Source organism: Cricetulus griseus, chromosome 4, assembly GCF_003668045.3.
Source record: "Cricetulus griseus strain 17A/GY chromosome 4, alternate assembly CriGri-PICRH-1.0, whole genome shotgun sequence".
Classification (NCBI taxonomy): domain Eukaryota; kingdom Metazoa; phylum Chordata; class Mammalia; order Rodentia; family Cricetidae; genus Cricetulus; species Cricetulus griseus.
Window position 1 is genome coordinate 94053509 of NC_048597.1, and position 15923 is coordinate 94069431.

The 15923-nt window shown below is 51.1% G+C and overlaps 1 protein-coding gene across 2 annotated transcripts; it reads right to left on the reverse strand.

Annotated features, from left to right (window-relative positions):
- Positions 1–4445: 4445 nt before the first annotated feature.
- Mmab (metabolism of cobalamin associated B) lies at positions 4446–15908 on the reverse strand. Of its 2 annotated transcripts, XM_027415998.2 has the most exons (10): positions 15740–15908; positions 14284–14345; positions 13590–13683; positions 11507–11564; positions 10499–10571; positions 10167–10264; positions 9892–9956; positions 8637–8764; positions 8427–8486; positions 4446–6806 (listed from the first exon to the last, which is right to left on the reverse strand). In XM_027415998.2, exons 1-9 carry the CDS (start codon positions 15853–15855, stop codon positions 8431–8433), a joined length of 750 nt encoding a protein of 249 aa, XP_027271799.1. In that variant the 5' UTR covers positions 15856–15908; the 3' UTR covers positions 4446–6806; positions 8427–8430. The 2 variants fall into 2 exon arrangements, with proteins under 2 accessions (XP_027271799.1, XP_027271800.1); XM_027415999.2 differs by lacking the exon at positions 8637–8764 and having other exon boundaries at positions 15740–15905.
- Positions 15909–15923: the final 15 nt, after the last annotated feature.

Sequence of the window (15923 nt, forward strand, 5' to 3'; positions counted from 1 at the left end):
TGGTCTGCCACTGTCAGAGATGTGACTCTTCACTGATTGAAACATCACTGTGCACTGTGAGCAGCATGGCTGTGCAGCCTTGGATCATTGGCCCCTCCCTCCTTCTAGAAAAAAAAAAGTCTACTTAAAATAATCATAGAATTAGTCCTGTTTCCTGAAGTTATCCAATCTGGAGCCCCTCCCCCAAGTCACCTGGCTTGAACCAAAAGCCCCTGCTCCGCCATGGCGTGCCTGTCCCCCAGCAGCCAGGTAACCTACACAGAGGTGACCTTCGGCTTCAGGACTTTACAACCTGTAAGTCCCCAAATGGCCCTGGACCAAAATGTTTGCCCCACCTAAATTCAGCCATCTTCCAGGAGTGGAGCTGGCACTGGCTCCTCACCCCACAGGGTACAGCCTGAGACAGCATAACACAATGGGGGCCTGGGAGACAAAGCAGCAGAAGGGAAGATTCTAGAACTTGCACCCCAAGGAGCCGGTGGCTCGGGATGGCAGAGGCTGGAGGGGGTGGGGCTGTCACAGCTTCTCTCACTGGCTTTAATCTTGAATTTGCATGCTTTAATATGAAATCTAATTGCAGATGCTGAATTATGGTGGGGAGCTCGTCAGGGCTGACTAATTAATTAGTCAGATTTATAAGCATTTGACTCTTAGAGATCTATGGCCCTGATTTGTCACCTCAAAGCTCTTGGATTTTTTTTCCTCTGCTAGTAGTTCTCATGGGGTGTCTAGGATCATTTTGGGGGGCTGCTTTGGAGGACCGAACCTCCTTACAAAGTCTCCCCCTCCTCTGAGGTCAGTGAGGGTTTTACCCTAAGAATGCACAAGTATCAAAAGCATGTCTGTTATTGTGTACCTCAATAAGGCCATGACAGACATTACTAATAGATTACCAAATTCCTTTCTATAGAACCCGGCCTTATTCCTTATAACTGGTGATCCACTGAATTAGCGTCTCTTTCCCTGCCTGGGGTCAGTCCCTCTCTGCTCACAGCAGAACAGAGAAGGGAATTGGGTCTGCTAGTGAAGGCTGGGACTGAGCTCCCATTTTGCTACTTGAGATTGTGGCGTGTTAGCCTCATCTTTCCACATATCAGTGTGCCCCTTTGTCCTGAGGCGACTAAGCTGTCCCAAAGGAGGAAGGTGATACAGTGCAGGCAGGGGGACATACCCACCCCTTCTTTTGGTCTTTCTATTTATTTTGCTTTGGCCAAGGTCTTATGTAGCCCATACTAGCCTCAATCTTGATATGTAGGCAAGATGACCTTGTCCTTGAACTACTGATATTACCACCTCCATTACCACTGAGATTAAGCAGCATATAACACACACACACACACACACACACACACACACACACACACACACACACACACACACTCACACCAGTTTATTCCATGTTGGGGACCAAACCCAGGGCTCCGTGCATGCTAGACAAGCATTCTACCAATGGAGCCACATGCCCAGGCCTGGCTTTCACTTTCTTTCCATTCTCTCTCGTGTCTCTTACACAGTGAGCCCTCCTCAAACCTAACCTAAACCCACTGCAGAAAAGTTAGAAAATCCAGACAAAAAAAAAAGTGTTAACACAACCCATGAGACACCCCCACTCAGAGACAAGCACTGTTAAACACGCAGTCTTCCTGTGGTGTATACACATGGATATCAATTTCACAGAATTCGGACTGTGTGCTACACAGCATTTTGGAATAGGTCCCCATACCCATTTCCCACAGAGGTCATAACATTTCTTAAGGTCCCTACTTGTTAAATAGTGCACATGCATTGAGTCACCTAACTGTCTTGTCTCACACACGAGGGTCCAGTTTTTCACTGTAATGAGCAACACTGCTGAACACAATCCTTTGGGCTCTGCTGAGACACATTTCCCTCTGAGATGTTGGGGGCAGGGGACTTGCAGGCCCAGGACATGCACTCTCAGGACTTTCATGTTGCCAAACTGTCCTCCTGAAACTCACGGCCACCTGCACTCCCCCCACACTGGAGACCCCTGCTTTTCTCCCACTGATATTGCCAGGTGGGAAGCCACAGGCTCAAAAACTTTCTCCAGCTGCTGGAGAACTGCAGCTGGACGCTAAAGGCCACGGAAATGAAGTTGTTTCGCATCTTCCTCAGCTTAAAGTACCTTGACAAAGGCCATGGCTAGTGCACACATCTGACCACCTGGCATGGCCACCACAGTGGCTAGCTGCCTCCTTGCCCACGTGCATGCATGGATGTATCTGCTCAAGGCCTGCAGCTCACACCTTGTGGCAGGACAGCAAGCTTGAGTTATAGTAGACCTGATTTCCCTGTACAGCTCCCATGGAGTTAACAGATGTACGCACGTCTGAAGCAGTCAGGCGGCAAGAGGCTTTGGGGCCGATCCTTCCCGTTTTGACAGTGTGTAATTGAGGTGAAGCCATAAATTTTATAAACAAGAATAAACGCCCCTTTAGCAACATATGTCTGCTCGACCCTTCCAAGGTGATCATAAATAAAGGCACCTACTAGCTGGTGAGGGATGTTGACATTACAGATGGCCAGTGTGTGGGGGGAAGGGGGGTATCAGAAGGCCCATGACCTGAGATCAGCCATGGGGAGTTGCTTCTAGGGTGTTGAAATGGAGGTCACCTTGCACCCCAGGTCTGGAATCATTAGGATGTTTTTGTGCCATCTATTGGGTTGGTTCTCTGGGGGCCTTTGTGTCACTTTCAACTGGCACCTATTTCTCATTTTCCTTGGAATGGCTACTTCTGGCTGGGAGAACCAGGGCCCTCTGGGAGCTTTTCAGTTCTTTCCTCTTCTCTTGGAGAAGCAGCCTTCTCCACTTAATTACCAGCCATACCCTAATTGCTAACTTCACAAGGAGGCCACCATGGGGAACCTGACGGGCTCTGCTGCCACTACAGCAATACAGGTCCCTGTGCAGAGGTAAGCAGGCTAGAGGAGGATGCAAGCTCAAGTCCCAGAGTGGCCTCTTACACTGCATGGCACCAGCCATGGTGTCATTTCCCAGTGCCCCAGCTTCTGTAACACAAGGATGCTCGTGGCAGCTGGCTGGGGCTGCTATGGGCAAGGTGCTCTCTCAGGGTTAGTTACAGTGTGAAGGTTTGTTTTGACATTTGTATGTTTATGCACACACACATACTGTGGATGCGTAGAAGTCTGTGCATGTTTATACACACAGGTATTGCATATGCATAGAAGTTTGTGTATGTTTATACACACAGGTATTGTGTATGCATGTAAGTCTGTGTGTATGTTTATGCACAGATGTATTGTGCATGAATAGAAGTCTGGGTGTTTATGCACACACATGTATTGTGCATGATAGAAGTCTGTGTGTATGTTTATGCTATCCTGTTACAATGATGAAGAGTGCCAAGCACAGTGGTACACACTGCTTATCCCAGCACTCTAGAGGAAGAAAGAGGCCATCCTGGGCTACACGGTGGCTAAATGAATTGTGCAAGGTGACAAAGCTGGAATCTGAATTCAAGTAAAAATAGCTAGCACTTGCCAGGGACTTGTTAAACACTCCGAGTTAAGTAAGCTCTCCCAATGACCACAGAGCATAAAGACTGTCACCATTTACCAGTGAGGAGGTCAGTATGAAAAGATGACCAGTGTATCCAGAATTCAGGGGTTAGAAGCTGGCCAGGCCTGCTCTCAGGGTCTAAGAGGCCAGTGTGGAGCTGTGTGCCTGCCCATCATTCACTGTCCTTCCAGTTCCTGCAGATCTTTCTCTCTAGCTCTGGGCATTCCTTCTCTCCTTCAAGGCTGGGGCTCCAGGAACCCCTAAGCAGCCGCTGGAGGAAGTTGCCCCATGAATTCCCACTTAGCTCTTGAAGAGGGTGTTGTTTTTTTGTTTTTGTTTTTGTTTTTTTTTTTGAGACAGGGTCTTGTTATGTTGCCCAGACTGGGTCTTAAACTCCCAAGTTTGTCAGATAATCCACCTGCCTCAGCCTTCCAGGTAGCTGGGACAATAGGCATGTGCCACACTCCCAGCTTGCATGGCAGTCTCACCTTGTTTACACGGACTTTCAGGACTCACACAAACTTGACAACCAACCTAGAAAGAGCATGTGCACCTCCCAAAGAGCCTGTGTGTGGTTTTCTCTAGGACTTCAAAGGTGACAAATGATGGTTCTGGGAGCTCTGATCCCATAAATGACTGAGACCCCTCCCAGGAGCTCCTAGACCCCTAGTCTGCTCCTCCTCTGCTCTGCCTGGACAAAGTGCTGTCTTCCAGGAGGGACTCAATAGGTCATGACAACAGAAGCCACACCCTCTACACCCCAAAGGCACATTTATTCCTCTCAGTGATCAGGACAGGACCAGCTTGGGCTCAGCACTGCCTGCAGGATCCTCAAACCCCGTCTGGGGAGAGAGATGAGCCACAAATCCTTCCAGGCATTGATTTATGTAGCATTCGTGCGGAATTTATTAGACAAAGAATTTTATTCAATTAAACTTGAAATACGTCTGGATTCTTAAAGGTTCAGTCGTGATCACTGGGACAGAGGGATCATAAAACTGGATGGGCTGTCGGGAGGTGCTGGGGAGGAGGTATGGGTGACATTGCAGCTGACAGGGGACTTGGAACTGGGGGACATTTATCACTGGGATGTGCTACAAGTTCAGGCTCTGGAAATTACTCAGTGGAAAATGCACATTAACAACAGCCGTGAAGTATCAGTTAAGGGAAAGTCAGCTGAGAATGTGACGGCAGACCTATTAGTGCCTGACACTGGCCGACAGCCCGGGGTTGTGATTAAAATGACTGTCAAGTGCTGCTGGGCTTGGGAGTGGGGGTCATGAGACCACAGCCTAGGCCAGTTCTGAGCCTCAGTTTCCCTTCTGTAGCCCCAGCACTGCTGAAGGCTTGCCTCTAGTAACAATGGTGAATACTGTTCTGATGAGCCTGTCCTGAATTAGGGGGCAGTTTCTTGGGTGCGAGTTATGGGGTGGTGAAAAGTGGACAGTATCAGAAAACCCACCAGACTGTCCATTTTAAAAAGAATTTTATGGTAGGTGGATTGTAATATCAGTAAAACAGCTATTTACAAAATTAAAAAAAAATAAGACAGGAGGCTTCCTGCAAAATTTTCAAGGGGTGAATTATGCAAAAAGGGAGAGATCAATGATAAATGGTTATAATTTAAATAAACAGTTCTGCAGCTGTGTTAGCGTGCAGTGGGAATCACCCCATGGGGATTGTGGGTAGTGTGTACAAGGCTAGGTAGGCAATGCCTGGAGCCTGAATGTTGAGATCTACCCTGTAAGAGCCCCAAACCCTGGTGGATTGTTGAAAGCAGGCAGGACGTGGGCCAGGGGTGTAGGTTGCTATTTTCTTGAGTCCATCCTGTCCTTTTAGGAGGACCCATGGCTGTAGGCAGAGTGGAGAAGCTGCTGCAAGCTCTTGGAACACGGTTTCTCGGCCAGGCCCGGAACAGCATGATGCTTAGGCATTGAGCTTGCACTCCTGTTTCATTTCTGGCCTGCACACACATCACCAACTCTGTATCCAATCTGTGCCTCACTATGGTGGCACAGTGGCACTGGACTTCCGGTGCTCCTCCTTCCTGGGTATCTACCCCTGAAAGGGCCCAGAAGATACACATGGAGCTGTCTACCAGGAACATCAGCAGGAAGGTGGGGAGGACACTTGGCTGAAGTCAAATGCTTGCTGACTGACCAACAAGGAAGACAGCTAGGCCAGTCCATCCACACCTAGCATGGAAGGCGTGCCAAACAGGTACACAGGGAAGAGATCCTGGAGGTGAGTCCCCAGGTGTCTCTGACCTGTGCTTCCAAAGTCTCCACCTACCATGAGGCATGGAATCCTCAGGTTCTCGGGGCTGCCTCCAGCCTTTCATAAATATCCCTCTTCCCAAGGACACAGCTGCCACTGGCGATGTCATTTCATAGTGAGAAGCAGCAGCAGTGACAAGTGGAATAAAACACAGCCGTCGTGTGGACCACAGAAGCATAAACCAGCCAAGTGTGACATCGGAGGGCTCAGTGACAGCCTGAAAACCTCACTTCTACGGCTGCTGTGGTGGGGAGGGCCGCCCACCTCCTGCCCTGATGGAGAGGATTCTCCAAGTTGCACCCCTGTGGACCTGCAGCTGTCTTTCCCCTACACTGTGGCAGTGATGGGCAGCTCAGAGGTGACTAAACTCCTCAAGCCTGCCTGCCTTCCCCTTTATAAATGTGACATTTAAAGCCCCATTGGCACAGGTAAATCACAATTACATTTCCAAGGGTCGCTGGTACATTCCAAATCCTTGAACAGCCAGAGTTGGCAGCAGCCTTTCCCTCTCCACCACCCCCCATACACACACAAGCAGTCTCTCTCTCTCTCTCTCTCTCTCTCTCTCTCTCTCTCTCTCTCTCTCTCTCTCTCTCTCACACACACACACACACACACACACACACACACACACAGTTGGCGCTTCAAACCTTCCCCACATTCATTCCCAATGCAGAGTGGCCCCTCCTCTTCGTAGCCTTCAGTGTTCCTTTCCACCACAGAGTACGGAACCAGTCCCAAGTGCTCTAGCACAACCTGGGGGAGCCAGCAGGAGTCTGAGAGGTCCCATGGGAGTTTATACCTCAGGCTCACTTCCAGTCTCTTAGTGTGAGCTGTTCTCAAGTTTACCATGGTCTCTCCAGAGGGGCCCATGGAGCCCCCTCACCATGTCTTCATGTCTCATTCATCACTCTTCTTGTATATTTTTTCTTGGCTGCCCTCCTTCATGGCTGCATATCTGGCTATGGTGAAGAGGTAATCGCTGAGTCTGGAGGGGCAGAAAGAAGCAACAGGAAGGATATGGCCCAGCTAGTCTTCAAGAAGAAAGGATGAATTTTGAACCCTGATGAGTGCCCTGTGGGAAGAGTGGGTAGCACACCCTCTTGGCAATATGGATGGTGGGGCTGGAGCACTCCTGGGGTGCTCCTGTGGGCACAGGCTATTGCCCACCATGAGCCCTAGGGTGGAACCTAAGGATTCTAGGCTACTTGAGCTGCATCTACATTTTCCCATGACCCATATGTACCATCTGGGATTCAGGAGAGCTTCACAGCCTGTGGGTCAGCCCCTATCCCAGGCAGTATCAGGAGTCACAGTTTGCATAAAGAGGCCTTAGGTGGCTCTTGACCTTGGAACTACCAACATTTTGGATTATTCTTTATGGTTGGGGCTCTCCCGTGCATGTAGAGTGGTCAATGGCATCCTTGGGCTCGGCACACTGTTAATAGTACCCAGAACTAGATACAATTGCCCAAACTGTCTCCAGACACTGCCAGTGTCTCACTTCAGAATTAGTGGCCTGGAGGAATCTCATCACCAGAGTCAGCAGACCCAGCAGTGCTGGGCTCAGAACAAGGGACCTTCTGCAGGCAAAGGGACAGAGAATACCAAACGATGCTACACCTGCTCGAGGTACTTACTTATAGGGCTCTGTGTCACCTCTTAGAGACTCACAGCAAGCTTTTGTCACTCTCTCCTCCATGCCTTCCTGCTCCCCTCCTACACTGAGCCCAGATTCACAGACCTTCTCTTCCATCCAGTGCACTGCTCTTAACTGCTGGGGCCCTAACTCCCAGACAAGACTCCCCTGGCACTGCCCTTCTGAGCCCCGTGTTCCTAGGACGGTGATATGCTGCGTTCATGATGACTCCCAAGAACCTTCAGGGAGGGGATTAACTGCTCTGGCCAGCACAATACTGCAGGTCCAGCCAGTCTCCTCGGGGTTGCTGCTTCTGAGTTAAAAAAGAGCCACCTTTCACTAAGTCTGGGTGACATCCCTCCCGGGAGGAAGGGAGCCTGTGAAGATCGAAGCCATTCTACATCCTGGGGGTTAACATGGGACACAGGCATTATGAGGTCACTTTCTGCATGGCTAGGCAGCTCCTGGGTTCCTGCCTGGCCCATGTCTGAGCCAGGCTGCAGTAGAAACCAGAGGCACAGCTGTGGTGGCACAGAGGCTGACCACAGGGGAGGGTAATGCTGGATTAGCCTGGCTCACAGCACTGAACTCAGGACAGCTGTGGGCCACCTGGGGCATTCGAGGAAGAGATGCTAGATGGATAGGCTTCCTGTTGGTCACTATCAAGACCCTGGGCATCAGTATCCATGAACAGACCCTGAGACCACCCTGCCCCTTTAATTCAGGTTTACCTCTGCTGGCTCTATATGCATTTCCTAACCAGAGCCTTATCCCACAGAGTGGGATAGGGCTGCCTGCAAACAGCGCAAGCATACACATACTGGGGGGAAGGGGGAGAAGACCTAGGGAGGGAAGGAGGGAGGAAGGGGTGTGTGGCTTTAGCCCTGGCTGCTCTTAGGGTTCACTGCCCCACTATGGCCCACCAATGTGCCTGGTGGTCCAGAGACCCACCATCCTCCACTTAAGTACCTGTTTAAAAACTTGGCCACATTTGCATCCGTTTCTCCCATTTGGACAAGAGGCACCACACTGTAAAGAAAGAACGCAGTCAGGTTTCACAGCCAGACTCAACACACAGGAGCCTGGGACACGGATCGCCACTTGACCTCACCACTCAAACTAACCCTGACAACTACCCCAGAAACGAAAACCCACCACCGCCTCAGCTGACCCCCTTACCTTGAACAGACATGACATGGCCTGGCCAGTGAAGGAGGAGGCACAGCAGGTAAGCTGAGGGTAGGCTGGCCTTTGTGCCAACAAGCGTGGTCTTGGTTCCTTCATGAGCAGGGCTGTCAGCCTCTAGTCTTCAATGGAGGGTTTATGTGGCCCTTAATCCCTAAGGAGCTACTGGTTCTAAGTTATAATTCTAAATGCCTCGGGGTTCCAAGTCAGTCTGTGTGCATATACTTGGGATGGTGCCTGTTGGGCACCATGGCATGATTATACCCCACCGGACCCCCACACTGCCTAATCCCTGTTGGTACTGTCCCCTGAGCCAGCCGGGGGGGAGGGGGTAGACCCTATCCAAGATGATATACTTGGCCAGTGGCCCAGAAGTCTCATGTCTAGGAAGGCCTGTAGGCACCTCCCACTCAGCATGGTTTCTTCACTGAGGTATCCATCTGCCCTGAGGGCATCCCTTCGGGTCACTGCCATGACTGGGGCCTGTCTGCTGCACTGAGGAAGCAATACTGGCTCAGTTAGTCTTGTGCTGAGCCTGTGAGCCACTCCTACCACTCACAGCTCTTAAGCCCGATACAGGCCACTTTGTACACATGACTATTTTTCTTCTGAGGGTCAAGCGTTTTTTGTTACTCAGGTTGTATTTGGGAATGGCTGGGTCTAAGTGCCTTTTGTGAAAGATAAAACGCTTGTGATGTGGGGGGCTGTGGAAGTGTGACTCCAGCCACAGAATCTAAGTGCTCCTGCCTCCTGGGGAGTGGAGCACTGTGAGGACCCCCTTGAGACTGAACACTCTGAGGCTGGAGGTGAGGCAAGGGCAGTGGATGGTTGGACTATGGGCAGCTTCTACCTTGGTCTTCCCTAGCCATAGGGCCCCTATGGGCCTTTCATGTTATTCTCTTCTGCCCCCATACCCATCCCCCGACCATAGCCTGGAATGTGGAGGGGAAACTGCTTGGCCTTTGAGCAGTCACCTTGAGGCTAACTTCTTTCCCAAGGCCTACAAGTTGTCTGTCCTGCCAGAGAGCCCTGAGACCTACACTCAGGGGTAGCCCCCCACCCCAGGGCCCCAAGAAGTCCCTGAGCAGGGCTGGGAATTAAGTGAGCCTCTCTGGCTGAGGATGCAGTCCCCTATCACAGTCCCCTCTTCGATAACAGGACTCAGCACAGGACATGATGAAGACAACTAGGGAAGGGTCAGGTGGCATAGCTATGGCGAGGCTCCTGCATCAATCTCTGGGACCCTTACCGTCGTTCGGCTCGGCGGCACACGGCCCGGCAGAAGTGCAGCGCTGAGCTGCTCTTGCCCCCAGACTGAAAGAGAAAGTGAGCATTGGCCAGTATTGCTCCACACTGGCCCTGCCAGACACACCCCCAGGGCTGCCCTCAGGTAGACAGGAAAGGGGCTGGAGTGTTGGGGGGCAGCTTTGTTGTAGTAAAAGCCAAAGTTGGGACTAATGGCAACCCCATGTGTTTCTGTCACTACACCCACCCTGGCCACCGCAGGGTGAGCCCAATACCTACAGGTAGAATGAAAGCCGTGAGTGGGGGCAGCTGGCTGGAGTACTTGTCAATCCACTGTTCCAGCTCCACAATAGGCCCTTCCTTGAAGGTCGTGTATTCTGAGGAGTCAGGGGCAGAAAGGGCCATTCCTGTAAGTATGTCACTAGTCCACAGGGAAATACCCCTTCCCCTCTGCATAGGTATCCTGCCAATGGTTCCCATCAGCTTTGAGGCTAACTTCTTTCCCAAGGCCTACAAGTTGTCTGTCCTGCCAGAGAGCCCTGAGACGTACACTCAGGGGTAGCCCCCCACCCCAGGACCCCAAGAAGTCCCTGAGCAGGGCTGGGAATTACTTAAGTGAGCCTCTCTGGCTGAGGATCGTGGAGTGGCCAGGGCGGAGCCGACGTCCTGTAGCGTGCACTGGATCTGGGGGACAAGAGGCAGGCTGGGTAGAAATCATGCGACTGCACTACACTATTGCACGTTCAGAGGTGCCACAGAGCGTGCACACAAGGCTGTGAGGAGCTAACAGACCTTGTGAATTCACATCCAAACACAAACTGTCCCAGCTAAGCACGGTGAGGCTTCCTGAGGGGAGTCTACAGGAGCAAAGGCCCTGCTAAGTACTGGCCAAGAGGCACCTTCTTGGCCTGACTATGGCTCCCGCACACCTGCACCCACGTGGCCTCCTTCTCTACACTGGCAGCTCTGAGGTCCAGTTCACTGGGCCAAGAGACCAAATGTGCCAGTGTCACCTACACAGTGAAGGACAGGACGTGTAGGGCAGTGGTCAGCAGGACAGGAACACTCAGTCAGGAAGGACTCCTGTCTGCTCCTCAGAGCCATGTAGGCCCCAAGCAGACTACAGTGATGCTTGGGAGACCGCAGCACCCCAAGGTCATCTAGAGTGATGCTACTGCTGCCCTAGCTGGCAGGTCCCGTTGGACTACGACAGCAACACTACCAGGCACAGCTCCACCTGGCTGAGGCATACAGCTGGGCTCCTGAGCATGTGGGCTCTTTAGCCTGGGCTTTGGCCTCTGGCATTGGGTTATTCTTTGCCAAGAGGCCGTCCCATGCAATGGATGATATTGATACCAGTAGCTTTCCCACCGCCACATGTGACAAGTACAGATATATTTCGATGTTGCTGAACACTCCCTGGAGAGCAGAGCCACCTTTACACACCACCCTCACCTCACGAGGATTATGTGTCCTTATTTCTGAGATGAGGACAGTGCTGTTCTTAGGAGGAATTAGATACTGTGACGCAAAGAGGCCGCAGGCAGAGGATAAAGCCAGTGACACCCCAGGCCAAGGGAACAAAAAGTCCCATTGTGGGCTAAAATGATGTTACTTACTTTCTGAAGCTCTTTGGCAAATGTGTGGCCCTTTTCTGTGATCAACTCCATGGCAAACCTTGGAGGATAAGGAAAAAATTAGCCCCAAAGAGAATGCTGTGGGGGCTGTAAGATAATGTAACCTGCAACAGCCATGGCAGTCCTTCTTGCTGACAAAGAGGACAGGACATCTGCTTCCTAAAGGGCTTTTATTATATTCATCAGTCCCCAATCAGCTGCTCCTTTCTGCCCTTGTCCAGGCTGGTCCTGTTGACACAGTAGAGAGCAGGTGACCTGGGGTCTGTCTGGCAGGAGATAGAGACATGTGCTGTGACACCATAGCATCAGAGCTAAGCATGAGGGAAGCATGACCTGTCCTTGACAAGGGGGTGAAGAGGAAGAAGGTGGGGCTTTGAAGGATGAATAGGAGTTCCTTGGTAAAGTATGATAGAAGAGGAAACAATCTTCCCAGACACAGGTCAAAACGGCTGCACTCCCCTCTTGTACCCTGTGAGGCTGGCAGGGAATGGATGGTGGCACACGAGAAGGATTCCTGGCAGAGAGAATCTCAAAGGGACAATTCTCAGAGACATAAGCAGAGATACAGGAAATGATGACTGATGGTAAAGAGCGGCAGAGCAGACGCCTGGAGAGGTGAGGGAGGGGACATGGGTGCATGCTGAACTTAGAGGGCCACCAGCAAGATCTGCAAGGCGGAAGGCAGGGAACGTCTGCCAGGGACTCACTCAGCTGGCAAACAGTTTGTCTACGCTCCCAGGTTGTCCCACACACACTTCCTCTCTCCCAGTGCCCACTGCTGCCTTCCATCGCTGCATGCTTGTGGAAGGCAGAAGACCAGGACATCGGGTGTAGGGTTGGCAGGTCCTCTGGTCAAGCACCCAGGCAGAGAGGATAATCGGGCAGGAAAAGGAGCAGCAGGGTGAACAGCAAACAACCATCTTTCAATCAGAACAGAACGCTCGACAGAATGCACATGTGAGCGCATACATATACAGGCAAGCATGCATGCAGTCTCCTCCTAACATCAGTCTCCCTCTGAGTGACAAGGAAAGACTATGATGGCTGGGACAATCTCTGTTATCACTGTCTACTGCACTCCTGGCACCCAGCAGCCATGAGCCTGGAAGTCACCAGGGGAATGATAAAGATGAGTAAACAGTACTATTACTTGTGTAAGTACAGTCCTGGGCTGGATGCAGAGCTACTGAATTAATTAATAAGAACAGAGGGGAAGTACTACCGTGACCTTTTCGCAGAACAGTAACCTGGGTTTAGAACAAGGGTGTCTGGTTTGACCTGAAGTTGCACAGCTAGTGAGCGGTGGTGCAGAATTTGAACACAGGGCTTCCTGATTCTCCCACGTCTGTGACCACAGGGCCGAGCAGGCCTGTCAGTGTCCACACCCTCTGTGTGACTGAACACGGCACCCATGTAGTCATCTTCATGTACGTGGCCTTTTCCACCCCACAGTGCCAGCATGTGACTAGTTCTGGCCAGTGCAATGGGATTGAGGGGTCACACAGAAAGCTTCAGGAGCCAGCACAAGCCTCACCAGGACCTGTTCTGCTCCAGACTGGTGTCTCATCAGCCTGGGTTCCACAGAGACCATATTTGGCAGAGGTGCAGCCAGAGTGCAATGGCTGGAAGTCAGGGCGGGAAATAATCCTTCAGTGTGATAAGCAGACTGGTCTGGGAGCAGACAGTAATCATTGAGTAAGCCTTCTAACCCTTGGCTCACTTTAAACCCACACTTACAAGGGGGCCACATCAGATGCACTGCGGATCACCTGAGCTCTCCTCTTTCCCTCACAGCTGTCCCCTGATGGCACATGCGTGCTCTAAGTGACAGAACCAGGGTTGGTGAGAAGAAGGTCACTCCCTATGGTGATAGAAGGACAGAGCTATAGCCTGTAGCCCCATGGAGCTGACCAGCCTGTGCTATCAGCTTGTACAGATCCAGCCAGGCAATCTCCAAGACCCTCCAGCACTTGGGAAAATGTCGAAGTGGTGACAGTCATCGATGCCCCAGGCTAACTTTACATCAAGGCCCATCCTTGCCCCCCCCCCCACCCCTCGCGCTTACCCAATAGCTGAACTTAATTCATCTGTAGTTCCCACAGCCTCAAATACTTGGTCATCTTTAGGTCTCCGTTCTCCTGTGAAGGTGCTGGAAAACCCTGGGGAAGATATTCAGCACATTATGCAGGGGAGTTGTCTGGGGGAGGGCCAGGAGCTGGAGGGGTGGCCCAGTGGTTAGGAGCACTTGCTGCTCTTGCAGAGGACCCAGGTTCAGGTCCCAGAACTAATGTGGTGGCTCACAACCATCTGTAACTCTAGTTCCAGGATTTGATGCCTTCTCAGGGCACAGGCATGCACGTGGTTCAAGACAGGGTTTCATTATGTAACCTAGACTGGCCTGGAGCTTGATATATCACCGTAGGTAGTCTTAAACTCATGACTTTCCTACCTCCGCCTCCCCAGTGCTGGGATTACAAGTATGTACTATTCCCAGCTTCTTTACAACTTTATCCTGGAACTCACTCTGTAGACCAGCCTGGCCTCAAACTCACAGAGACCCGCCTGCCTCTGCCTCCCGAGTGCTGGGATTAAAGGCGTGTGCCACCACCACCCAGCTCTTTACAATTTCATTTGAGCATGTCACTTCACATTTATGATGTATATTTGGACCTGTCACGTGGCTACGACGAGGACCAGAAGAACTTTTAAATGATGCCTGCTGTGTGTCTTATTGCATTTCTCACCTATCCTCACCATACCTTTGTCTCCCGTTTTGGTGTAAATCTTGGGGATCTTGTGTGCCTTCGAGGAGGACTTAGGCCTAATGAGAAACAGACATTAAGACACGGTAAGTGGGAATGGCTTACAGAGTGCACTTTGGTGAGTGAAGCCCAGCTTGCTGCCTGAAACCTCAGTGGTAGCGTGTATCCCCCTTCTGGATGGCAATCTCTTATTAACCCTTGCCATCCCTGCCAGACAAAGCCCCAAGTGGGCAAACTCAGCTTTGTGTCCATGTCTCTACCTAGATGATAGCTGTTGAAGTGCATTGCTCAATGAAATGACTGACAAATATTGCTAGAGGAAGTAACGGATCACTCCATGTAGCCCTAGCTCCACAGTGGACCAAAGCCACAGCTCCTAGAATTACCCTTCAGCTGTTTCCACAACCCCAAAGTTAGCCATTAACAATAGTTAATTCACTTCTCTGTTGAGGAAACAATAGCTCACAAAGATTCACTTCCCCATGTCTCCAGAAGGAGGCAGGGCTGGGATGCGCGCCCAAGACTGTTCTATTGTGAGCCGGACCTGGACCACTACCCTTGCCAAACTCTTGTCCCTTGTCTACCCTAACTCCAACCCTCTATCACAAAGTTAGGGTTTCTTGGGGAAAACAAAACTGAGCCTCTTGCATTTTCTAAGTTCTCAAGTGTCACAAAAAATGAACAAACAAAACAAAAAACAGGGCTGGAGAGATGGCTCAGAGGTTAAGAGCAGTGGCTGCTCTTCCAGAGGTCCTGAGTTCAATTCCCAGCAACCACATGGTGGCTCACAACTATCCGTTATGAGATCTGGTGCCCTCTTCTGGTGTGCAGATATACATGGAAGCAGAATGTTGTATGCATAATAAATAAATAAAATCTTTAAAACAAAACAAAACAAAAAACAAACCAAAAACACTGGCAAAATGGAATTTGAAAAAATGGTATTTTCACTTTTTAAATTTGTTTCTGATTTTTGTTGAGGTACAGTCCTGCAATTGGACCCCAGCCTTCGGACATGGTAGACAAACATTCTACCACTGGGACACATCCGCACTCCTTGACTTAAACATGTAGCTTACAACTAAAATGTGGCCTCACAAGGTTATTCGAGGACTGGACATGAAACTCTGATACAAGTTTATGGAAGTCTGCAGGTTCTTAGGTCCTGGAAGTCCACAGGTACAAGTTTCACGGTTCTTAGATGATGCCTGGTGTCCTAGTCCCAAAAATCCGCAGGGCCAATGGCCCACACGGACATGCCCTGCCTAGTCTGACCACAGCTGGAATGACTGTGTTAGAACTTATTGCCAAGAAGTGGTCTCTGACGCCATGCTGCCCCAGGTGACGTCAGACTGCAGCAATCACGTCATCAGGTGTGACGTGCCCACGGAGCCAATACAACCATCCCCCCACCCCCCGCCCTAGGAGTTACCATCCCAAGCCTGACACTAACCTGTTCCCGTCTTCCTCGCTCTGAGGGCCGCGGCTCTGAAAACGGGGACACAGCAGCCTGCAGACGTCGAGATGACGGCGCAGGCCAAGGCGGCCCCCAAACACCCACACGGCCATGCGCGCGACAACCCGTCCGGGACTGACCCGGACAGGCACCCGTCCAGCCCCGAGGATGGCTCCGCCCC